The sequence below is a fragment of the Haliotis cracherodii genome, unplaced genomic scaffold (genome assembly GCF_022045235.1).
Source record: "Haliotis cracherodii isolate W230 unplaced genomic scaffold, xgHalCrac1.p SCAF_3, whole genome shotgun sequence".
Classification (NCBI taxonomy): domain Eukaryota; kingdom Metazoa; phylum Mollusca; class Gastropoda; order Lepetellida; family Haliotidae; genus Haliotis; species Haliotis cracherodii.
The window spans coordinates 46,065,289-46,090,700 of record NW_027266286.1 but is presented as its reverse complement, the minus strand read 5'-3'; the positions used below and the strand labels follow the sequence as shown (position 1 = coordinate 46,090,700).

At 36.4% G+C, this 25,412-nt stretch overlaps 1 protein-coding gene across 1 annotated transcript; it reads right to left on the bottom strand.

The window, feature by feature from the left end:
* Positions 1 to 8,703: 8,703 nt before the first annotated feature.
* Positions 8,704 to 22,387, bottom strand: LOC139474322 (mucin-19-like). The gene is made up of 5 exons (XM_071257291.1): positions 22,099 to 22,387; positions 18,285 to 18,635; positions 14,789 to 15,154; positions 13,728 to 13,803; positions 8,704 to 13,507 (listed from the first exon to the last, which is right to left on the bottom strand). The coding sequence occupies exons 1-5, from the start codon at positions 22,181 to 22,183 to the stop codon at positions 12,631 to 12,633; spliced, it is 1,755 nt and encodes a 584-aa protein (XP_071113392.1). The 5' UTR covers positions 22,184 to 22,387; the 3' UTR covers positions 8,704 to 12,630.
* Positions 22,388 to 25,412: the final 3,025 nt, after the last annotated feature.

Here is a 25,412-nt window from a genome sequence, read left to right as displayed (position 1 = left end):
TCAGTCATTACCACATTTCAATCTGTTCACTCCTTGGTCATGATGTCTATGATATTTGTATTCAATTATGATTGATGCAACAATTACATTCCTATACTATGTCTATATTTATCATTGTCAGCATGGATAAATTTACTGGTCTTTTGAGGAGAACATTGTCATAATCAGCTGTACAAAAATTCTGCTTTCTCAGACAGCAAATCCATAACCTGTACCTAAAACAGTCAATTCTTGTTAGCTTATTTCTTCATGCCAAACCAGTATCTTGAATCAATAATATTGCACCTAAATGATCCTAAAAGATGTAGCATACAGAATGCTCTGGACAGGAACATAATATTTCTAATTTCTAATGTTTTTCATTTTCAAACATACATTTTAAATATGAAAATAGGTTCGGGAGAAAAATGTATGAATTGAAACCTGATTAATCCATATCCAAGTGGTCAACAAATGCTGTGTATCCAGCTTATCTTTTTGAGGATGTCTGTATAAGACACAAGGGACTTTACTCGATACCAAGAATATATTTGTGAGTCAAGTAATTTGTTAATCCAGACAATTTCCTAGCGGATGATACCGTCCAGTCTAAGAAGGTTTCTCTCTATACTTATTTTCCTGTCTTTTATTCCTTTTCTTCTGTAAGTTGTACAAAGTTCCAAATGATGCTTTTTATAACAAACAGGGGACATACTTTATGAGAACTCATATCCAGTCATTTTATGTGAATAAAATATGATTAAACAAATTTCACTCAAAAAGTGTGATTTTTTTTAGAGATTTTGGAGAAGTGTTCTCCCAGAATTGACGTAAGTTATCAACTGATTTGCATGTTTTATGAAAAATACATTTTGCATGTTTAGATGTTACAGTTCTATATGCTTGAGGAAGCTGACAAGAATCAGTGCAACTAGGGAAACAGCATGGAAGCTAAAATACGCTACTTTAGCTGTTATCAGTGATGATAACAGCATTGACATTCTTGATAATGACAAATTTAATATTTGCTGTAAAGGATTCATCTGTTATATATAAGGAAACACACACTGCATAAAACTTGCTTACTAGTTGGTGACCCTACTTTTGAAATCAGATTTATATCAGAGGTCCATAAATTTGCATAATCAGATTTATGATTAGTAACCTAAGGTGAATGATTTCCCAGACATTTTTTTCCGAATCCTCCAATATATTGTTGTTGAGAGTGTTCCATTTATCTTAACATTCAAAGATGTTACTCACCAAGTGTTTGTCTACTTGTATAATCCTGAAAATATGCCACCTGTAAATCCTGATGCCATCCTTCCTGTATGATCCTGATGAGATGCCACCTGTATTTTTGAGGAATGATATCACCTGTATAATACTAATTAAATTCATCAGTGATGTGACTCTATTGTTTAAATGTATCATTATCTGTCTGGAATGGAGAGTTGGTTGTAAGTTATTAATGCCTACATTATCTTGAACCCACATTCCAATTAATGTGCTTTGAATTTTATGGAACTGTTATTTATTTTGCCATTCAAGTGAATGATTGTAAATTTTGTATTAAAATATGGGTCAATCTCCACAAGAGAGCTTAGTACCCTGCATTGTAAAGATCAACATGTGATAAAACGTAGCACACAAGTAGCAGAAAACACATTCCATTTAATTCATGCTAACTTATTTCACTGGACCCGTGAAGATCCGGGGTAAAATAGGTCTTCAGCAAACAATGCATGCCATAAAAGGTGACTATCCTTGTCGTAAGAGGTGACTAAAGGGTTCGGGTGGTCAGGCTCACTGACTTGGTTGATGCATGTCATCATATCCCAATTGTGTGGACCAATGCTCATGACATCAATCACTGGACTGTCTGGTCCAGACTCGATTATTTAGAAATTGCTGTCATATAGCTGTAATATTGCTGAATGCAGCGTTAAACAACATGAAACAAACAAACCAAAACAAATATGGACTAGAAAGAGTTCTGTTGGTTGTTTTTTCAAATATTTTCCACAACAGAAAGCTTTGTCAAATTCTAGAAGTAGGGATGTATTTTAATGTGGAGAACATCCCATAACTGTCTGCTCGTGGAAGTATTTTCCATGAACCAACATTTACTTATATGGTTTCCTCAAACCCTACCTGTGTAATCCTGACGAGATCCTACCTGTGTAATCCTGATGAGATCCTACCTGTGTAATCCTGACGAGATCCTACCTGTGTAATCCTGACGAGGTCCTACCTGTATCAACTTGATGACATTGTACCTGTGTGTGTGGTGTCTTCCTATGCCTCTGACTGGAATTTTCAACCACTAGGATCAATAATTCATCTCTGTATAGGTCAAACAGCTTCCATGTTTCTCCACAAGAGATTCAAACAAGCATCAGTCAGCAGGGGCAAACATGTTGAGGAATCGCACCTGCTAATCACCTATACCATGTGTATGAAACATGCCGTCAGTATACCTACATGTGTTTATGTCTGAGAATCTGGACTGTTTGATCTGTGCTTATAGCAACATACCTGAGATTAATTTTTAATAACAGAACCTCAGGAACTGTGGTGTTATTGTACAGAATTAGTGGATGTGACTTTCTTTTGAGTTGAATCATTTATATCTTGTAGTAAATATAGCTGGGATCCAGTTAAATGGATGTGTTCCTCCATACCCTGACCTGGTGGTAGAGATATGCAGCACAGACTTGGCTGTTAACATCCATTGTTAGGCTCTGTATCAGCTCAAATCAGCCTGCCATTATTGTAATGTTCTGCTTGCTGGATTTTCTGATTTGATTGTAATGTTTTAGTTGCGATCATAATTACATGAGGGCTCTGTTACCGCTGTGTTGATTGGCATAGATTACTTCAGTTAAGTACTGTTAACATGCCCCTGGAGTGAGTTAGTGAGTTAGACTATTCTGCTTTGAATAGTATTTCAGTTGTGTCAGCTGAATATGGGTAGAAAATTTCGGAAAGTTGTAGGCATTTATCACTTTGGTGAAACCCATGATCCTGGGTATGGTCCAGCCCTAAAAGGATCATTATTGTGGGAAATCTGGGACTCAAACCCATGACTCGCAGGATGGGGTAGCTTATTTAAGGGGCTCAAATTAACTCTTTGTTTGGAACAGGTCAATCAGAGTAGTGATAGCTTGTGCCCTGTCCTTTTCAAATGAATGAATAATGTTCAAAAACTGAAGTCCAATACATGTGCTACCCCATTTTTGAAGATTAGAAAGGAATAAATTTGGTAATATGTCAATAGGCTTTTGTTATTTGGTGCTGTAAAACATTCTATCCAAAGAAAAGGTTTGAATAGCATCGCTGTCAACCCCTGGATGTCTAAATGAGTGAGAAGCCAGGGTGCAGGGGCTGCAAGCCCCGCTGAGTCCAGGGCTAAGCAGGGGGGGCTAAGCATCCCCGGCGAAAACTGGTTTTAAATTATTTTAAGACAATTTTAATGGCCTTAGAGAGCATGTATTCTGAAATAACAACAAAGAGAAAAGTGTTTCAAAATATTTTTATCTACATTTTATATGAATGCGTGAGAATTTCCCAACCTTGCGTGTGAGCGTGATATAGGTGATAAATGCGTGAGACTCACGTGAGATGCGTGAGAGTTGACAGGTATGGAATAGTGTAATATCCAGTGTTTTTAGTGCTAGTTATTCAAGTTGTTCAAACACCTCTGTGTATGTCTATCAACTCATATGTTAATTTACTTATCAATCTATGAGCTAATAGTTACTCTGTTTACTCAGAATCAATGTCTCAGTTTCACATTTATTATTAATGTTCAGACCTAGTGGTCACCGGGCAGTGGCGCAGACTTGATAATTAACCATGCCCCTGGGTTTCATCCAGCAGGTAAACATCTCAGACCTCCGTCACTTTGATCTTTACCGCCACATTAAGATGACATGCAGTGATAAAACTGAAATACTGTTCAAAGCAGTTTAAAACTCTAATGACTCACTCACCAAGTTACAAGATTGTTTAATCAATAAGTCCAGGAATGACCTATTCAGACACACAACAGTGTATTATGTGTAGACGCACCTTTGTCTGTTGTGTTTGTTGCCCTACAACAATAAGAATGTGTCCGATACCTGCTGATTTGAAATCTGCTGTTAATCTGATTCATGTAGGTGATTGGTCCAAAATCAATGAATCAATACCAGTGTTAAGTCTAGATCAAGGAATTCCATCAGTATAACAGAGAAATTGTGTACTGCTTAATGGTATACATTACTCTACAATAACAGTTTTTGTAAATAAAATTTCTTTTTTAAGGAAGCTGCAAGCTCATTTCCACTTGTCAAATGCATTAAACTGCTCTGTGTCTACCGAGATTGCTCCGACATGATTAATGTGATATGCATGTCTTGGAGATTGATTGCTTATGAATGTTTAGAGGATACATATTAAGATATGATCAATTACAGATATTTTTTTCCAATTATAACAATAATTATTTAGACATTACGCATTTATGTTTCTTTTAGTGCCCAAAATACAACTTTTTGCATAAATATATCAACTGTTTATCCATCAGTAGAAAGTGAGGAAATGGCTTTTTGTCTACTCATAGGAATTCGGGGTAAGACTAGGTCCCAGCATCCTATGTTGGTCATGGGGCTTTGGGGTGTGAGGTTAAAGTGTTCGCTCATCCTGCCGAAGGCCTGAGTTTAATTCCCATCATGGGTGCAATTTGTGAAGCCCTTTTCTAGTGACTGTGCAATGACATTAAAGGTGGTGCAAAACCTCACTCACTCACTCACTCACTCAAACACCCACCCACCCACCCACTCTCACTCACTCACTCACTCACTCACTCACTCACTCACTCGCCCGATTCATTAAGTTGACGTTTATGACCAGCAGAGTGAGTGTGTGAGTCAGTGAGTGATTGAGTGGGTGTGTTTTATCATTTCACGTCTTGACTTGTGAAGTTCCGGGGTAGAATAGTTCTTCAGCAACCAATTCTTGCTTATAACGGCGAATATGCTTGTGGTAAGAGGCGATTAATGGGTTCAGGTCAGGCTCGCTGACTTGGTTGATGCATGTCATCGTATCCCATTTGCGCGGATTGTTGGTCATGATATCAGTCACTGGATTGTCTGGTCCAGACTTGATTATTTACAGACTGCCGTCATATAGCTGGAATATTGCTGAGTGCGGCGCTACACAACAAACCAGAACCTTAACGGCATGGATCATTGCTAATAATATCAACAAGTGGATTGTTTTGTCCAGATTCAATAATTTAGAGGTTGCCATCATATACTGAGTGCAGCATTAAACAACAAAGCTTGTCATAATCAGTAAAATTATTACCCTGTCTAAATGAGTCAACCAGATTACATAACATTGTTCAATATGATATGAATCATGTGGTGGAGATCCTGGCTATTAATTGTTATTGGTGCAACCCAATCAGGCAGTTATCGTACTATCATGATATAACATTCTCATGTAAAGTTCTCATATAATAATTAGGTCCACAACAAGTGCTTTTATAAGTTATCTTGGTGTAGCATTTATGCAACATTTCATATAATTATAGTTTAGCAAGTAATACATATCAGGTAAAATGCATATACAAAATATCATAAATTTCAGTCATAATTTTTTAGATAGATGCTAGTCTAAGGTAACGAGAACACATCTCCTTGACATACTATTCAATAAGACAAAAGTTATGTCTACATAGTTTAATAGATTTCAAGCTTTCAGATAAATACTATAGCCTAAGGTATCAAGATCCGATCTCCCAGACATAATATCCAATAAGACAAAAGATATGTCTACATTGTCTTATAGATGCTATGTATTACTTGCTAAACTATAATTATATGAAATGTTGTATAAATGTTACACCATGATATCTTATAAAAGCACTTGTTGTGGATCTAATTATTATATGAGAACTTAGTATAAATGTTATATCATGATAACTGCACGTGAGGGCAGTAGGTTGGTATTTCCAGGTGGTCACCACTCCATGAAATGTTTATGGTAAGCAGCTACCGGTATTGTTACCATCCAATCCATTTATTATTCACCCTTCAACGTCATGCAAGTGGCATTGGGACCAATTTTACCCTTAATTTCCTCAGGATTCATGTACATGTATATGTATTGATGCAGTATATCTTTGGAAATTGAGACTGAACGGTAGTGAATCAGTTGTACTGGATCAATATTATGTGGCATTTCTTCATCACTTTGAAACTGGAACAAACCATTTCAGCTCACTGAGTTTTTGCAAATGCATCCTAGAAAGACTATAAGGCTACACATTATTTATTTTTCGTTTCACGGGCCTGCCACCTCTATTGAAAAGAAGCAAGAAAAAAAATAAATCAAGCATAATAATATCATAGGAATATAGCTAGTAATATAGACCCTCAATAACAATATTATATATAAATTCCATTTCTACATCAATATCAGTGATTCAAGAAGCCAGCTGCAGTTTTAACTCCACTGCAGAATTAATAAATAACAAATAAATAAATAAATAAATAAATAAATTGATAAATAAATGTGATAAATGAATAAATAAATCCAGGAAATATAACCTTTAAGAAGTAAACATAAGTGAGTTAGAATGGTTCTCCTTCACTTTTAGTACATGTAATATTCCAGCAATATCATTGCAGGCTTCAAACATTGTACCCCTGTGGGGAATTGAACCCAGGCCTTTGGCATGAGAGCGAACACATTAACCACTAGGCTACACCAACACCCTTTGTGAACATAAGAAGAATTGTCCTGGAAAGCACAACTATACCATGTGCATGTGTTTATGAGTCTCTATGCAATAGTGATGACAGCAGATGTTTGCAAAAAGGTGAGCATAAGCCATTAATGGCACCTGTCCCATTAAAATGGTCGCATATAGCCTTCATCTCCAAATTTAGAATATAACAGTTTTGTTGGTGTACATACTTCACCACTGCAAGTAGAATGCACCTGGGGCAAGCAGTGTGTCGGCCAAGATGGATATCTAAGCCCTATTCTATTATGGTTATTGCTGATACAGATCAGTTCATGCATGAACGACCACAGTGATTAATCTCTCCTCCCTTTTTCTGAATAAAAGGAACTTAATAAGGATTTGAATGGATGTGTGAAAGTAGATCCAGCACAGTTACAGACACAGGATTGTAAGAGACAAGACGCAAGAAAAGAATATACTGCATCCCGATGGACGCACAATAATATTCATTGTACCTATAGCACATCACATGCAGATGTGGGTGTCTGTCATTCCATCCTTCAAACATGACAACTGTCCACTTGATCACTGATTTATTCCAGGCTCTTAAAAAATTATCAAAACATACAGTATACGACACCATTTCATTACTTTACAGGACCCAACTCATATTGCCTGCAAGGACCCTTACAATTTATTATTGGGGGTCCCGAGGCCTGGACCTCGATATTTGTAAGACAAGATAAAACCTAGACATTCATAATGTCAGATATGAGATCAGTGCGGGCCTTCTGAGTTTTTCGAATACCATTGTTTTATTATTTGTTTAGATCATGTGGTCTGCATGTGTACTGGTAACCTTAACATTAGATCTTATATAATATATGTTCAATAATTACTTGATTTCTTTTCCACAAAAACTGACTTGAAGCAAAAGTTATGAATTTGTGTTTGTTTACAGAAATTTGTTTTTTAGTATTTAAACTTTAAGCAAAATGAAGAGTGTTCACAACAACGGAGGTAAGGAATTTAAGGCTTAATGCAAAAGATTTGAATGGTTAAATATTTTTTGTATTGTAATTTGTAGTATGGCATGTCAGATTGAGTGTCTGTACCTGCAGTTGTGAAACAACACATCTTTAACAAAGGAACGACACAACACTTTCTAGTCAAAGGAGACTTTATTATCAAAACCTGATTATCAAATAGAATGATGGTAGTTCAGGATGTGAGTGATAAAAGCACTTTTGGTTGCATGTTTTCGAAATATCAAAGCTGATCAATGTCAAACACTCAATATTTTATGTACATAAAGATCATAAAAAAATAGTCCATTGTATTGGATCCAAACATTGCATCTCAGAATTCTATCACATTAAATGTGTTAATGTTTGCATTGATGCTATTTTATTTACACAATAAAGATTGTTTCTAACAGTACAACATGCAATTATTCAATGTATTTATCTTACGTTTCAAGAGAAACAGCAAACAATGATAAAACTGATACTGACACACACAAAACATTGATGTCAGGGAGGTGACTAAACATAATATCGGTACACAATTTCAGAATTTCTCCAGAAGGGAGACAACTCCTCATTGCAAGGCTGGTAGATTGAAATAAGTTATTTATTTGACAAAAAGTGTGTAAAAAATGTCAAGATAATTGACCCCTGGTATAAGGAAAATCCTGTTCAATCACCTGGATTGAGTTTCATATATATTCTTTGGGATATTCAATTCGGCGCAGTCCTGCTTCCCAACATAAACAGTGACATTTCTCCATTGGTTGTGAAATACTCACTGTATTTACATGGATCAAACATTTGTACTGCATATGATAACATGCAATCCTCAGTACTCGAATAAAATTCTGTGGTCATATAAATATAACAACAACATTACAGAGCTGCTAAAATGAGGAAATGTGTTCAAAAATAAAAACTTGTGTAGCATCCGTTGTGTAGCAACTTGTGACGCAATCAGTCAACTGGCAGTCAATACCAACTGATAACATTTCAGATTTCAAGATGAAAACAGTTATGACAACACATATTTAATGTTCTTTTTCCCTATCTGTCTATACAAGGTGAGGAAAGAGTTAATTTAGGCTATTTGCAACGATGCATGCGATAGCGTGATGAGTGTATAGCCCTGTAATGTTCAGCTTTCCAGCAGACTGCTCACAGAACAATGCAGCACTATGATAAAGCCTTGGTGTTGTGTTGCTTGCTTTACAGATTTGTATTCCAGAACTATAGGGTCAGATCGATTTTTAAACAATGTCTTTTTTTAATCAATTTCTTAAGAGAATTGTCCATGCAGTTTAGATTAAGAAACAGTGTTTTAGGGAAATACCTGTTGCAGCATTACTGTGTAGTTTACTTTTGTATAGATTGACTTTGTCAACATTAGTTAAAACAACACAAATTGTTATTCCACATTTGTAATATTTTGAGTGAACAGGTCAGTACCAAGCAATGAAGTAAGGCTGTCTAAGTTATGAATATATACACTCTTTCTACACTAAATAAAGGCTAGTCTTTGGCAAGAGAATGTGGGAAAGAGTACTATGAAATAAATATAAGCTACAATGTAGTTGCAAGGACTACTTATGGTGGCTAATCTGATAAGGACTGGGATTGGTTTGTGTATCCATTCTCTGTCAACTAATGTTTGTTTCAAGGCGTCAATAGTGGTAATCTGACTGTGGTTGCTGTTAATAACGATGAGTTGTGCGATCTTCCGATCGCTTCACATACAATTTCGCCAAAATTAATTAAAACAATATTAAAAGGAATTTTGAATAAAATTAATGAAATAAGTTATATACATAAGTCAAGATATACAAAGAACACTTTTTGTAGTCAGACAGTGTAATTACATGATGATTTTGCATACTTCAGTATGGATTTGTTGACATGGTATTTCCGGTGTTACGTGCACACGGTAATATCTATCCATGGGAAAAAAAACATCAAAACTCATGATGTCTTGTATAATGCGCACCCCTTTCTACACAGCTGTGTTTTTGGGGAAAAAAGTGTGCACTATACTCAAGAAAATATGGTAGCTAACCAATACTGATTACAACACATCATTGATACAGGTGTAATTATCACTAAATTTACATAAACCTCTGATGGTGAGGTCATTTATATTTGTATGACATTGATATTGTAAGTCAGCTCTTAAATGAAATGTATCATTACTTGTGACTATGAAATCACATTTTATGAATTCTCCAGAAATTACAATTATGTTGTTTTGTAAAGTTAAGGGACTATTTTGCAGTAACTGAAGACAAAATACACGGCTAGAGAAACCTGTTGAGCTAAATCTAGCAGCCACAAACCAGATAGCCATATGTCACTCTACATAGACAGTGGTTAGTGTCGCTCTAGTAAATCATTTGATTAATCATATGTTACATAGATACACAAAAGTGTTCAAACCAATATGGATTTTTTATAAAAAGAGTTCACTGGAATAAAAGTGTATTATGATAAAACATAATTCAATTATGCATAATGAATATAGTTTCTGTTGAATAGCATTGCCAGCCAGGCAAAAATAGCATACATACAGAAACATTGATGACTCTCTAGATCCATTACATCTCACTATATATATATACACATTTGTTTAGGTGCGACATTAGATTATCAAATGTAGTGAAACAATACATTGGCTACATTTTTCTCAACTCAGTTCATTTGTATGTTTATGTTTACGGAATCACTCAGCAATATTCTTGTTATATGATTGCAGCTTGTAAATGATCAATTCTGGACCATATAAGTCTCCACTAAAAATGAGTCCTATCCCACAATGTTGGGCATTATGATGCTCAATAAACCAAGTCATCTGGCTTGACCCATTGACCCATAGATCTTGTCTCGAATTCCCAGACTTCAATTAAACAAAGAAATATTGGTCTAATTTTGACAGGTAGCTTCATTTCAACTGATCCTAAACTGTCGGTATTTTCTATGCAGATTCATAAAGCTGTGGTGTGTTGTATATGGTTGGAATGAGGCTGGTACACATTTAACTATTTGGGGGTGATCCTTTGGTATAGACACGTTTTACTTATCACAAGTTTTGGTATGTACAATCAGAGCGCTTGAAAATAAAGCTAGCTTTTTTTAGCTATAAATCAAAAGCTCCTTGATAAAATAAACAAAAACACTGATGCAGGATCAACTCTCTTGGATAAAGACATTCCTCACAAAATAATACTTTATCATAAAATTCACATTTTCATTGACCATGTTTGTTATGTCCCCAAGGCCCCATCCCACAAAGTGAACTTAGCGCTAAGATGATTGAAATCCCATGCATAAACATAGATCACTTTGTGAAACAAGGCCCTGTTTGTTCAACTGAAGCAACACAATGTACATTTTGACTGCACACAATATATCAAAAAGCAAGTTCCCCAACACTTTTACCCAAGGTGTTCATTATACTCAAGTGCACATAATTATTCACAAGAAAATATAGTACTATGATGCTGAATTTCTGCTAGATTTCTTTGACAAATTACATTCCTTAGCTAATAAGTTACATGTAGAAGTCCCCATTATAAGTGTCTCACTCCCGTGACAATATTGTGTTGCCTTATACACTGTTTGAATCAAGATCTATTCATATGTCCTGGCTCCAGCTGCAGACACATATATCATCAACAGAATGTGACAGGCTGTATCTATAATGTTCCTGGTGTTCACACCTGAATATTGTCTCCTGTCAAGCATATCAAGGATAATTACCATGTGGCGGGAGCTCAACCTATCTATCCCATATGTATCACCTGGCTCAGTCATACATCTGTTGTAGGCCATCACGACATTATCACATGGCAATCACAATGTAAGCTTATTTTTAGAGTAGATTTATCCCTTTGCTGCAAATACTGCTTTACTTTACTTGCCTATAACTTAGAATTGAAAGTTAAGTGTAACATTTTTAATTTAATTTAAATTCATTGTGATGTAAATGACAATTGAGTTTGTCAGGATAGTCTTCTGTATCTATTGTAGAGTATGCTGTGAATATATTTATGAATTATCTACAGTGTTATTTGCTTTCTTTTTACAGAACTGAATAATTTTGTTTTACATCATGTTTGATGTTTGGCCTACACATGATCTCATATCTGTCAATGATTTCCCCCTTCTGGTATATTCACAACTGTGTGGCCAGTTTCTTTCCATACACATCCTACATACATCAAATTTGGAAGGTGACTTTTGTCATGGTGACCATATATTTCAACCTTAAACAGATTATCAAGCTTAAGTTCATATATGAGAACATTTGCTTTATGTAATTCAACCAGGAAGTTCTTTTTTCTACAAAGCAGCTATGTGTCTACCTTCAATCTTAGGACTCAGTGGGCTATCACAATGACTTGTCGAACTTTTAAGCTGACAAATGGGAGGTAACCATTCAAAATATATCCATTGTGGTACACTAATGTAATCTAACTTTTCAAAGTCAGCCAATGTGTTGGGTTCACGATCTTTTTGAATGGTAGCTCAGTGTCAGTTTAATGTGCAGGGTAGACATTTATGGCTTAGGTGAAACCCACAGTAATGGTTATTTTGTGAACAAATGAAAGGTAATAAATAGACGAATTCGAATTTCAAACCCACAACCATGAGATACTGGCATCTAGCAAGGGGACACAACTCTTTACAGTGAGTTGTACCATGGCATATAAACGCCCTTTGCTAAGTAAGTCACATGACAATATTACACATTTTCAGATGGACTAACCTTAAGGGTAACCAACTTGATTGATTTAATAATGTGTTTTCAAATGTTACCAATTTATTATGGGAACAGCCTGCTCTATCTTGTAGCACGGAAAACACATATCAGGGCATTTCAGTTTTCAGTCCCTAGAGGTCAGTGGACTGGACTGTTGGATATGCTGGTGGTGTAGTATCATCCAACCCATCTTCTAACGCAGAGTTCATCATGCTGAGAGCTGCTTCCTGGTCATCAGCTGATAAATCATCTCCCTGCCCATAACCATTGTGATCCTTGATTTGTTTTCTGGATTTGTCTACAACAGCATACACGTCACCATCAGTAGCAGAATCCTCAACTGGCTTTGACTTGTCCACAACAGTGTAGATGTCTCCAGATGGACTGACAATGCCGTCCGGTGAACCTGGTTCATCTGTTGCTGTAGATTGTCCTCCAGGCTTGTTCACAACTGCATACAGGTCATCGGTGCCAGGTAATCCATTTGATGCTTGTTCACCATGAATGTCATCACCAGTATCATGCATGTCACTGTCTACGGCCACAGGATTTCCTGCTTGAACTTCATCCACAGCTGCATACATGTCATTGTCTACAACCACAGGATTTCCTGGTTGAACTTCATCCACAGCTACATACATGTCACTGTCTACAACCACAAGATTTCCTGGTTGAACTTCAGCCACAGCTGCATACATGTCGGAGATATCACTGGACACTGGGGCAGGTCCTGGATCAGCCACATCATCTGAAGGTTTCATCCCACCACCAGATTCAGCTGGAGGAGCTCCTGAGACTGTAGATGTGTCTTGTTTCTGAATTGTGTCTTCCTCTTTGTCCAGCTTCTGTTCTTCTGGGTGCTTGTTATATGCTCCACTAGAATGGTAGAGATCATTTTCGTGGGATAAAGGTTCCTCATTTTCATAGGAATGGTTCACATAGCCACTGTGTTGTTTGCTTGTATTTGGGACATCTTCTAGAATCCTTTGATCATTATCCCGACTTCTCCTGTCAAAACAGATACATTCCACATATGAATGACATATGGCCAACTACTTTCATAGATACCGTTTCGTGCAGGAACAAATTATTAACTTAAATATGAGATGAAGGGTCCACTGGATGTGATGTGAACTGACAATGATACTTTCCATTGAGTAAAAATGATATCCCAAATCAAAATTGATACACACATGAAAAATGCAGTTAACAGTACGATTCTTCTGACCTGTAGCATGTGACAGCGATGACGATGATCAGGATGAGCAGCAGACCTCCTCCAATACCGCCTGCTACTGCTGCCGCTGTAAGGTAAACATCCATGCTTTAGAAATATTTATACCTTTGTCACATGAAATGAACACAACTCAAACAAGTAAATGATTGACATGATCACTTTCAAACTTTTAAAGTGATGACACATTACATTCATTTCTGTGTCCCTGTCAGTCCAGTTTCTTCCAATCAATGACAATGTTCATAAGTGTGTTGTGGAAACTCTTTACATATCATATACGAGTTGTTTTGAATTGATATGTTTTTTATATTTTATCATAACATCTGTCTTATAACTGTTAGTGAGACTTTGGGTGAGAATACTCTTGCCATCTGTTCTACATAAAAGAAGTTAAAGAATGCATGATTGTTTCATATGACTATAGTTAACCAGTCATGTCATGACAGATTAACAACAGTCCAATAAAAAAATTGTGTGTACTTTAACATCTTTTGAGCTGTATACTTTGTGACATTGCTACAGACATTCAGTATATAGATTTTTGCAACTTTTGCAAATACAGATTGTTTGATATATATTGTATTTTCACTTTGAAAATCTTATGTACAGGACATAACTTGTTGGTACAGATTTCAAAGATCAAGTTAATGCGTCATATACGATAGTCGAACCAGTGCTGAAATGGTGACTTCTCAAGTGCTTTTAGAAATATATGTATATGTAATATCAGGCTTTACATGTAAGGGGTCACCTTATATAAGGTACTGTGATTTAATGTGTAAAGTTTCCTCCCTGAAGCCATTTGTTTCACCCTTTTCATGTTTTTTGGTCTATCAGTCACATTTGTCAATAAAGCTCGAAGTTGGATGCTCATATTTCTAAAAATGGGCCAACACTTACCTGACAATTACTATTAGTGTCCACATTATCTGAATGATTTCATGGTGATTGTTTCTAAAACAGGTCCATTATAGAACTTGCAGGTGGATTGCCCTTTTCCCCTGAATAGAGTGGAAGGTGAGCCAGTATGTAAATGTGTAAAAGATTATTACCTGGGAAGCTACCCGGTGAATTGTCTTTAATGCTGCTTTGAGTAGGAGATGGCTCTGTAGTTCCACCTGAGCCTGTAGATGATCCAGGAGACCCTCTTGTGCCTGTAGATAATCCTGGAGATCCACCTGAGCCTGTAGATGATTCTTGTGATCCTGCTGACCCTGTAGATAATCCTGGAGAAGTACTTACAGTAGCAGCACCAGAAGCCGTGGCCTGTCCTTGAGATGTGCCAGCTGTTGTTATCACTTTGACAGTGGTAGGCAAGGAACTTGATGTAGGTTTCTCTGTAGTTCTTGTTGTTGATGTTGTGGAAGTTGTTGTAGAGCTGTTGGTGTTTGGCTCAAAGCAGTCAATGTTAAGATGGCCTGTTGCAATGTATAAAATAATATTTAGTATTCTTTAGTTATGTAATTTTATACACAAACCTTAAATTTAATGTCAAAATGTCACAACATTATATAAAACCACTCAAATTAAAAATCATCATATAAACAGAATGAACATTCTAACAATAAAAATTAAGGGACACCTTTAAATGTTACTGATCTCTTTCTTAGAAGTAAAAAAATACCTTGTTTTGTAATAGACTAGATACTGTGATATGAATCACCAAGACTTGTTTCATGTTATGAATATGACATACTGTGAAGTCACAGTGTTCTCATTGATTCTGATATAACTCATTGTTATGTACTGCCATATTCACTTCATAGGCTAATAAATAGACTCTTAGATTCTTAGATTCTTAGATTGCTACATTTCTTCTTGAAGAGACTATCGTTACTACCCATGTGACAATCATAGTGATGGATAACCTTTCCCTCATTAATGAATGTACTGGATCATGAGGTTCCCAATCTACACAAATCATTCACCGGTCATTAGGTGAGGCAGTTAAACATGTTCATAGCTAATGTAAAGCAGATTAGTTTTGTTAAATCTTCAATCTCATTTAAATGAGATCGTAGTGCTCACTAATTACCACTAAACAAAGATCTGCTCAGGACATCCCATTACAGGTAACGTCAGAATGATCTTTCATCTGTCCAAACGAGAGTGTCACTTACCAGATCAGGAAAGTGACAGTTGAAATGTCTTCTCTAATCATGAACCCCTGAAAAGGTTAACTCAGGGTATTCAAAACAACTGTTTACAGCAATCTCATTGCTCATGCCTAAACATGAGTTATGAAGCCTCTGGCTCCAATGTCTAGATATTAAAATTTGAATTTTGATGCAGAAATTCTAGAAGTTTATGAGTAATATGAAAATGTAGAACTTATGGATAAGAACTGCTGGTTTATTGCATTTGGCATTGAGTGCACTGATAACAGTGTAAGAATCTATATGGGAATGTTGCTAAATGCAAGCAGACAGAAGGTGTGCATTTTCTGATTAACATTTTACAACTTGCAAATGAGCATGCTCTTTTCATGAAAATGTCAAAGAGCATCCTATAAGACTAGCTCAGATATGGTTTCATCAAGGTTATAAAAATTAAGACCTCAGTAAAGCTTTCAAAATGTTTTATGGTAGACATGCGGAGGGCGTTATCAAATTTGATGGATCCGTGACAAAATAATGTTAAATGCAATTCCTTATTTTGATTTGTACCATAAGTTCCCCTGCTTTTTTCAGGCAAACAGTTGATTTACCTTTGGATGTGTTTGTTACGGGTGCCACTGGTAGGGCAAGACACACTCACCTTTTCCTGAACACCTGGTATCATCACTTTTTGATAGTGATTCATAAACACATGCTCATGATATAGTTGGAATCATACAATCGACTCTGCTTGAGTTGATGACTATGGAAATGTTTTTGTTGCCTTTATCTATTATCATGCCTCATTCTTTCATACCATCATCAGGCGACACTTTTTTTATTTCTTGGTTTACGGATTTCAAACTCATTTCAAAAGTGAGGCAGGCCAATTTTAAAAAAAAAAAAAAAAGACAAAGATTTCTTATGCATATATTTTGGCATTAAGACATCGTGTCCGAGCCATGAAATCGAGGCGACGAAAGGCGAGATGTCATTTGACTGACGATTAGGCTACATGCGATTGCACGAAAAGTTGTAAATAATAACTAAGATGTCAGTTTGGCAACTTTTATAGATATATTTTTTATGATTTTATTACTTTGTAAATTAAGACGTTTTTAGCACGTGAAACATCTTTACTCTGCTGTTTGACATGTTCGTTGTCGAAGTGTTTCCGAGAATTTTATTTTTAATAACATTGCGGGAAATAGTGTCTAGTGAATACATTTTTAATCTATAGATAAAAAAATGATAAAATCAAATGGAATACGTATTTCAGACATTGTGAAATGTGATAGATTTAATAAATGAATGATATGACAAGTAGGTTAATATAATTATAACCTATTTTGACGTGACTTGGACGGTCTACCGTGCGGTGTCTCTTGTGTCTTGTGTCTTTGAACAGCCAACAGTGTTGAAATAGTTAAACTGGTCACCACTGCTCTTTGCATTGACGGAAGATTCCAGCAAGAAATATCAGAGTGACTTCCCTTTGCTTTACGCTCGACGAGGAAACGAAATCTTTATTTTTGGTTGAACTTTTTATCGAAAAAAGATCGGCGGTAATAAAAAAAAGGGTAATTTTAATTTTTTAATTTTTTTTAACATTTGGACTTTGAAAGAGCGGCGCATCCGTAAACCAAGAAATAAAAAAATTGTTGCCTCATGTCACTTGAATATATGTATGCTCTATTCCAATATATACTCATGCTAAAGTATGGATGTCACCACCTGAGATGAGCCGTTGACAACCTACTAACTGTGTTTACTGACAGCCTGGCAGTAGTTGATGCTGATAGGTGGCATTAGTGCAAGTGAGAACTGATGATAGCCATGTCTTTACGTTAAAACATTACTTGTTGATATCATCTTCTTGGGTGACCCTGCGCACCATAGTGTTTGTCAGTGTGCATTACGTGCATTAAGTAAATCATAGTGAGGTGAACATGTGCCTCTCTTGCCATTCATGTTGCTATGTTTTCCGGCTTCAATCATGGTCAATACTCGTTTGTGCCTAATCTGGACTTGGTTCATTCCGTGTGACTCAAAGAGCTGTCTGACCGTTGTTGCTACATTTCACTTTCATGGGCACCCTCTGCACCCGACAATCCATGTTTCAAATTAAAAGCGTGCATGGTCTTAGCATGTCCTCAGAAAGACGCATTCTGGCCATTTTGTGTCATGGATATGAACAGTCTCTGATCTGTGTTTGAATCTAAAAGGGTGCATGGATCGTTTCTAGACATGTTATTCTATCACTGTGTGTCACTGTTGTGCAGAACAATATCTTTCATCGGATGTTACGGAGATTGGAAGTTACATGAAAAGAACATTTCTTTTGGAACTTAATATCTTTACCAGCATGAACATAATCAAAACATTTTTCATTCCAAACAGTATTATCAATTCACTTGTTTTGATCCCTAACAATTTTGGCAACATCTCTCACCTGACGATGATTGAATCCTGAACTGCAGCTGTCCTGACAGTCCTTTGGCCTTAGGCATAGCCACCACCAGTATCCATATCTCCTCACTGGTGTTGACAGTGTGATTCTGTCCAGGTATAGTTTGACTAACACCATGTGTACACTGTGAACTAGTCCTCCACTTCTGTATAGTCATGTATGTATCACACTGTTGTGTCCAGCCAGTAAAAGTGAACACTTTCACCTGTGATGTCTGTGACACAGTCAGTCTACAGGAACACATCCCTCCCCCTGTGTTGATCTGTGTTGTAGACACATTCAGTTGGATTTGGGTAGATCTTGTCTCGGTCCCAGAGGAGCATGTCTGTAGACCTTGGAGAGTACAAAAGTCATTTTATCATGAACTTCCTATGGTTATTTTATCATAAACTTCAAGTTATCAATGATATGATATCACCTGTCTTTGCTGATTGGTACCACTAATGTCGGATACATCTTTTTACTTCTGTTTGTGGATGAAATTGTCACATTTGCAAGCACAGTCCTTGGCTTATAAAAGCAAATGAAATTATTGTAGGATTTATGAAATGTTGAAACTTACTCTCCATGTAGTGATAAGATATTGTATTTACAAATGGCATACCTTATCTGGAAAATAAACTATATCAACTTTTCATGTAAATAACAGTTAAGAACAACAAGCAGGAAAATTTTGTGTGGGATGTCCCAAATTCTGAAGGTTTTGGGCAGTGTTTTACATATGATGTTATATTTTTTATATTAAAAAATCAGCCCGACTTTAATGAATGGCTCTGAAATTTGGTGATTGGGGCATTTTGATGTTATTGAAAAGGCTTATTTAAGTGCATGTAAAGTCCAATTGTATGAAATGAAAAGGTTTGTTTGATGGTTAGAAAATACTGGGTCCAAATATTAAATATTCCATCAATATACCAGAGAAAAATTATAAGTCTTTCTTTAAATCAAGATGTGTGCATTAAATTAATGCGAAAAATGTGAGTGTCCATTGCTTGCATTGATAAAATCATGCATTTTTTATTGTCTGGACATATTGGAGTATATAAGATGGCTGAGTTATAAATTGCAAAGAACAATGAAGAATGAACACATTGTTTTATCCTGACATCATTTCTGGAGATTCGGATAAGTGCTTCCAAATTGATTGGACATATATTGGACAACGTCATTTTTTAAAGGGACTTAGTGTCTAGTAAGTTGTTCCCCATGATGTAGCTGGGATACGCAGATAAACACAGTGACCGAATGATCACACCCAAAAGTGGGTGAGATATGACAATTGGTAAGGAGAAAAGGTACAGATAGTCAGTGTGAGGATTGTGAGATTATGTGGGTAATTGCAAATTTATTGCGCATTGTTAATAAATCCTAAAACCATCAGTTGGTGTATCCTTGTTAATACGCTTTCATGCATTGATTGTCAATTAATCACTATGACAAACATGACACATACCAACTCCGAATCGACCAGTCTTAATCTATTATTGCCAAGTGCCAGGCAAAGTAACAACAAGTACCATCTTTAAACATCTTCTGGTATGATGTGGCCTGGCAAGGGATCAAATACACGACCTTCCACTCTCTGGGCAGACACACTATCTGATCTATCCTCTATACCACGGAGATGGTCGATACAATCTTAGTACAACACCCCTACTCATAAAAATCTATGAACATATGATACATCAGATGTTCATTAGGGGATAGATATTGGTATTTAGTATTAGATGCCCAGACGTTTTTACATTTGAAACCTATGCCTAATGCCACTGATTACATTTAGTACTGTTAGTCATGGCAGTACATGACAATATCAAGGGATATCATTAATTTCCCTGGCACTCTCATTTTGCTGTACTCAAGATCATTTGAACACAGTAACATCATGAGTTTGTTTTAACCCACATCTTAACAGTATTTCAGTTACATGATGATGTGTCAGCTTGATGTGGGAGGCAAGCACAAAGTGGTGCTATTCTTAGATGTTTACCATTGAGGTGAAACCTATAGGCAAGGGTATGGTGGTGAGAAACAAAAATAAGAATCAGTGTGAATTTAAGATTTAAACCCATGTACTAATAATGAAAAGGATATTATAAAGAAAAGCTTCCACTCACAATCCATATAAAACTCATTCCATTCTGCCTTTATCAGTATTTACTAATACCAGTACATGTGAAACAAGACATATCTATTTATCTCTATGACAAGTGTGAAAATGATGATGGAGATATTTAGAGATAACTTACAAAGGTTTCACCATGTGTACATTATCAACTATTGTTTAAATTAGAACCAGATGCATGAAATTGAAACATAATTATCTATGTCACTCAATTTCTAGATAGATAATCCATTGGTTTGAACTCCCCAAACTGTTATCATTCAATATAGTTTCTCCAATGTGGCAAATGTCTAAAACCTGCACTGGCTTTCCTCCCTCACCAATCTGACATGCTTGGATATAACTGAAATACTGATCAAAGCAATGTAAACCAAACTCACCCTGACAAAATTGTTTAATAGATGGCCCGTGCCAAGTCTCTACGCTGTGACTTGAGTGTTACTAGGTTTAAAGCAGTAGTTTATCATGACATTGTTTAATGGCCCCATTAGATGTATATATGAAAACATCATGAGATGCTGCCTGTTTTAGTTATGCTAACATCTCAGTGTGTCTATACACCTTATGACCTGAGGATAGAGATGACGGCTTAGCCATATATGTTCTTGTATTAAACTCAAAGAATGACTGTTCTAATAAACTACAATTCCTAGTGATTTCCTTCCTTTTCTATTTGAGCTGTTGGACACATCCTTTAGTGTCAAGAATAGCTTCAGAGTAAGGATGGTGATATTACTGTCAATACAAAGTCTGTCATGGCACATTCAAGTCTCTATTTTGATCAAATTTGGTGTGTACTTCAGTCTATGAATACAGGGGAATCGTTCTGATTGTTATAATGTTAGTGCTTATATTTTAGGGGGTTGTTTCATTAAAATGAGTGGACTACAGGGCTAAGTTGATTTCTAACACTGTACATAATGGGTATACTATAGCAGGGTATGAAACTCCCAAAGATTTCAGCCAGACCACAGGACTGGCTAGCTGAAATACTTGCCAGCCTTTACCAAAACCTGCCTGCCCACTATAATCATATGTTTCTCAGGATAATTTAATTATAACTTTAAATCGAATTCATTGAACATGAAGTAATGCAAGAAAAGAAATAGCAAACACTTTTTAGGTCAGATTTGTATTTAATATCCTAGAATACATTATGTAAATATCCTTATTCCTAAATAGGGCCTAAAATTTAACAGGGTTTCTTTTTGGTTACATTTTATCATTCATCTTATTAATGCTTATCATTGGGAAATATTTAGAATATTTTCACATATGAAATATAACCCGACCGTCGGGCAAGGAGATTTGAAAATCTGGCAGCCCGAGTTGAAATCAACCCGTCTCGGACGGTCGGGCAGGCAGGTATTTCGAACGCTGACTGAGTACAAAAGTAGTTATAATCTACATTTGAAAATATGGTTATAACGTCCCATATAAATATGTGCCATTACAATATCCCAGTAAAATATTTTTCAACATAAATAGTTACCAGTAGTCATTAAAGGAAAGGTTTATGCCAAATATTTAGATAAACGCACATCGCAACATCACCAGACACATACAGGTGCACATATATATATGTCCATAATCATAATTCTTACATAGAAAATAATTTTTTTGTCTGTTATTTTCTTTTCATATCATCACCATTAAGTGTGTTATTCCTACCTGATGTGACATCACTAAAGATGTATATCAGCAGCAGAATCAGCCAAGTGACAACCTGTCCTCCTCCACAGTGAGAGATCCCCATGCTGTCTATGTAACCATTCACGGAGCAGTCTGCTCACACAACTACAACATGGGACCAGTGATTGCTAGATTATAGCACCTGTCTCCTCCACTGCTGGACAGGCTAGGAGACTACAGGCCAGCCGTTAGAGGCATTCATGGACTACTGAGTGTGTAATCTGGCAGTCAAGTGAGCACCACTACCACATGAAGGGCTCTTACACACACTTACATGCTCACTGTAAAGGGACACCACTACCGTGTTGTATGCAATAAATGCATCTGTGGTTGTCAAAGAACACAATTCTATACTTGTCTTCTTGTCAGGTGGAGTTTTTTTTCCTCTCCCCCCTTGTCAGGTGGAGTTTTTTATGACTTGATTTAAAAGTCTTATAGCCTACAATTTCCTTGTTCCTCTCTGCCAAACCTGTCAAGATAATTCAGTATACAATGTAGAAGATCAATATGGGAAGGGAAGTAACTCTGTTATAACTTAACATTCAAAGAAACACTCAAAAAAACCTGTTTACTTCTTTAAAATTATTTTTTTAAATCCAAAAGATGTATTTTATTGGTAGTTTTATTCATATTTTGTGCGTGTTTGTATCTGCTTGTACTAGTCCAGACTAATTCTAGTTTTATAGTGCTAGATACCATGCTGCAGCTTTAACAGGAATACCACACACACAGAATACTCCCTCCGAGGTGACCAGTACTTGTTTTGTTCCCTTATCCCCAAGGGCCAGGCAGGGCAACAACAAGTACCATCTTTTGGTTTGAATCAGTCGGTATGAAACCCACCTGAACTTTCAACTCTCCGGAAACAAAGTAGATCCTATGTACATAAAACTCCCAAGGTCCAAGTTAGCTAATATGCATTATCAAAACCCAATATGATCATTCTATAGTATATTATCATATTACAAATTTGCTGGTGGTTTATATATTTTGTTTGGTATACATTTTAGTATGCAATATCATCCACAGCACATTATCAGATTACCCACTGAACATGATAAAGAAATTGTCCTCATTAGAATTATGGGGTAGAAAGGTCCCCAGTAACCTATGTCTGTTGTAAGAGTCAAATGAACCTATGGATTAGGTTGTAAGGCAGAGGCAGATCTAGGGGGAGGGCATGGGCGTCCACTTGGGCCATTTGCAATTTCCCCAAATCTTACTCCCCAAAATCACAAACACTATGTGTAAACCATTGTTAATAATGTCACGTCAACAACCAAAGCAACATGTTATCATGGTAGGATGGTATCATGCACATGCAAAATATCAGATGTAAAAAGGGGTGTGTGGCCACACCCAGAACACCCTTCACTTCCTCTCCCCCCTGGATGACTCATTGCATGTCATTTTGACCAAGTGTCATGGATCCTTGCTCATGCTTTCATGGTCAAGATCTGATTATTATTTTCTGGACGTAGTCCTATACCTGGAGTGTTGCTGACAGCAACAATCACTCACTCACTCGCTCAACACATGAAAACATTTCCATGTGACAAGAAGGTTTATCTGTTGTAGTCTGACATATGACAATGTTTATGACTGTACATATGTATTGTATTGTAAGTATATGGAACGGAAGATCACTATCACACAATCAAAGTGAAAATATTACTGATTAGAGTGCCAAAAATAGATACATTGCAATTACGGGGTAATTAACAATGATACATATATCTCAAGTACAAAAAAATTACAGAGCATTTTTTATTCAAAAGAAATGCAGTTGAAAGAGTAGAATACTGTGTTGATATTTCCCTCCAGTATACGGTAAGTATCAAGTTATGTCTCTCACTGGGATCAGGAAGTTTATTGGTATTGATTATACCGGGCGGGTAGAAACATTATTATTAGAAACTTGCAGAACAGGTCTGTATAGCTGATGTCTCTACTGTGTTTTACCCAACTCGACCATCTCAACACTTGATATCTCACAGATCCACTCATATAGGCCCTCCAAACAGCAGAGAAAATATTTACACAAGTCAGTGTGATAATCACTTATTTGCTCATTATATTTGGTGTGATGATGCATTAAATTGCATCATTCATGCTTCCTCCTGACTATCAGCATGTGAACAGCTTTGAATGGTGCATAAAGAGACAGCATTGGCTGATAGAGGCTGATACTTTGTGTATAGCTTTATGGTGACTTCTGGCAAGTGGGCTATTCAAGTCTGCGATGCATTGAACTCTTTTATGCATATTTCACTGTACATTGATTTGCTCTTTATTTCATAAAGGACCATAGCAGAAGGTTGTTATTGTAAGTAGCCTGTGCTATGATGTATACTGTACTGATAATTGATGTTTTTTCTCATCAATTTTGATAAATTTTACGACTCTCCCCAAAACAAGATGAAAATATTGTGGTTTGTAAGTTATTGAGTGAGTGAGTGAGTATGGTTTTATGCCGCTTTTAGCAATTTTCCAGCAATATCACGGTGGGGGATATCAGAAATGGGCTTCACACATTGTACCATGTCGGGAATCGAACCCGGGTCTTTGGCGTGACAAGCGAACGCTTTAACCACTAGGCTACCTGACTGCTCCTGTAAGTTATTGATTGTATTAACAAGTTTAAGGGTGTCTTAACAACCTCTGTACTGTGTCAGTCTATAAGACATGATATTATCAGTGTTCACATAGGTTGTCATTCAAAATGTTTATTGCTCAGGTTACACACATTACAGCCACTAGCTAGTATTGTATGACTGATACGGGTTTCAATTGAGGTAGGTTGTCCATAGTAGTTATTCATCATCTTTAAACAATTTGATAAGTTTTGTCAATGCCTTTAATGTATAGAAAATTATCTTTTCTATATCATTGTGTCCTAAGTGTTAATTGTGTATTCAGTGGATTAAATTTTTCACATGTTCAAAGGTGTTCAGCTCTAGCATTGTATGCTTATGAGGAGTTTGCACTCATATGGTTTGTAGGCATTTTACAACTTCTTCAATATGTTTTGTTGTGGATGAACTCACTAGTAGGCTGCTGCTGTGGTAGTAGTGGGTAGAGCATTGTGCCTTGACAGCAGAATGGTGATGGTTTGTTGCCTCAGGGGCCTTGTCATACTAAAAGACATTAAATTATGGTAGTTAGTGTTATTGTGCCTGATGCTTGGCATTAAATTGTTAAAACAAATACTGGTCGGCTCCATACAGTATCTCAGCAGGCTAGCACCCTACTACCAGCATTTGATAAGACCAGACTGCTACAAGCAGCCCCCA